This window comes from Sinocyclocheilus anshuiensis, unplaced genomic scaffold (genome assembly GCF_001515605.1).
Source record: "Sinocyclocheilus anshuiensis isolate Anshui unplaced genomic scaffold, SAMN03320099.WGS_v1.1 scaffold1746, whole genome shotgun sequence".
Lineage (NCBI taxonomy): Eukaryota > Metazoa > Chordata > Actinopteri > Cypriniformes > Cyprinidae > Sinocyclocheilus > Sinocyclocheilus anshuiensis.
In genome coordinates, this window is record NW_015545562.1 from 1250325 (window position 1) to 1252065 (window position 1741).

Consider the following 1741-nt stretch of genomic DNA (forward strand, 5'->3'; position numbering starts at 1 on the left):
AAAAAAAAAAAAAAAGATGTGAGAAAATTTTCAGGAACTTCCAAGGGCAAATAAGGACAGGTTGCTGTTTTTTTGTGCATGGCCAATGCTTTATGAGCAACTAATCACTCCAAATGACATGTTATGAAAGAATGCATTATTACAGCATACAGTAGGTTTAAAGGGATAGTTCACCCAAAAATGACAATTCTGTCATTATTTACTCACCCTCATGTCGTTCTAAACCTGTAAGACCTCCGTTCATCTTCGGAACACAAATTAAGATATTTTTGATGGAATCTGAGAGCTCTCTGACCCTCCCATAGACAGCAAGGGTCCTTACACGATCAACGTCCAGAAATGTAGCAAGGACATCAGTAAAATAATCCATGTGACATCAGGGGTTCAACTGTAATTTTACAAAGCTACGAGAATACTTTTTGAGCGCAAAAGAAAAAAAAAACGACTTTATTCAACAATTCGTCTCCTCTGCATCACCCTAGCGCCATTTTGGAGAGTATTCACTGAACGTAAATTGCGTATGCTGTTTACGTAAGCGGATACGCTGTTTATGTCGTTTATGCTTTGATTTGAACGAAAACAACATATCCTCTTGGCACAGCTGACACAAAACAGCATACGCAATTTACGTTCAGTGGATACTCTCCAAAATGGCGCTAGGGTGACATTTTTGGGTGAACTATCCCTTTAACACTTACTTCTTCACTCTCCTCCCAATACTCCTTTCTCTTTTTTGCCTTCTCAGTTCCTCCCAGCATCCGTGCAGGTCCTCGAGGCATGAAAGTACAAGTGGGACATGCCATAGACCTGCCCTGTGTCACACAGGGAGTCCCAGAACCCTCTGTGTCCTGGCTGAAGGATGGCTCTGCTCTGCTGGATGGATCTCAGTACAAGATCTCAGATGAAGCTCTGACTTTAAACCAGGTGGGACTTATGGATGAGGGTGTCTATACCTGCGTGGCCTCCAACATCGCTGGACAAGATGAAGCCACTATTCAGCTCCATGTGCAAGGTCAGATGGATGCTGGCATTTACAATTGTGATTACAGCTATTCCGGCTTTAAATTAACTATAAATCCCATATATTGTCTCTGTCTTTCCACAGTCCCACCCGTGGTGGAGGTTTCTGAGCCCCCTTTCAACAGTCCCTTACAGGAGAGAGTGGCAAACCAGCAGATTGCCTTTCCCTGTCCTGCCAAAGGTGCACCTGAATCATAATAAATCACCATTTATTCAACTGATCACTAGTAACAGCGTAACTGTGTTCCTAGAACTGGCCATTATAACTACAAGTGACACCAAATCAATATGAAATGACTCTGAAAGTGTGTTTAATGTTAAAATATTTTACAAAAAACACTGCTTAAATATATAAAGAATTAAATAACTAAAGAATTCTATGTAATATTTTTCATTTATATGCACCAATATATCATCGTAGGTATTTATCTACATACACTACCATTCAAAAATATTTTTTTAAAGAAATAAATATTTTTATTCAGCATGGGGGCAATAAGTTTGGCTAAAGTGACAGTTAAGATATTTACAAAAGATTTGTATTCCAAATAAATACTGTATTTCTATTCATTTTTATCAGAATTTTGAATCAGTTCATTTAAATAATTTAATGTGGTTCATGGATATTAATTAAATAGAAATAAAACAACACAGTCATACTTACATTTACATTTAGTAATTTAGCAGATGCTTTTATCCAAAGCGACTTACAAATGAGGAC

The 1741-nt window shown here is 37.9% G+C and overlaps 1 protein-coding gene across 1 annotated transcript in view; it reads left to right on the forward strand.

Moving 5' to 3' along the window:
* LOC107698379 (hemicentin-1-like) overlaps positions 1-1741 on the forward strand; it is an 84874-nt gene that overhangs the window by 40331 nt on the left and 42802 nt on the right. Inside the window, exons 24-25 of the mRNA XM_016499370.1 lie at positions 746-1012; positions 1106-1201. Of these exons, the coding sequence (XP_016354856.1) occupies positions 746-1012; positions 1106-1201 (363 nt within the window). The remainder of the gene's footprint in view (positions 1-745; positions 1013-1105; positions 1202-1741) is intronic.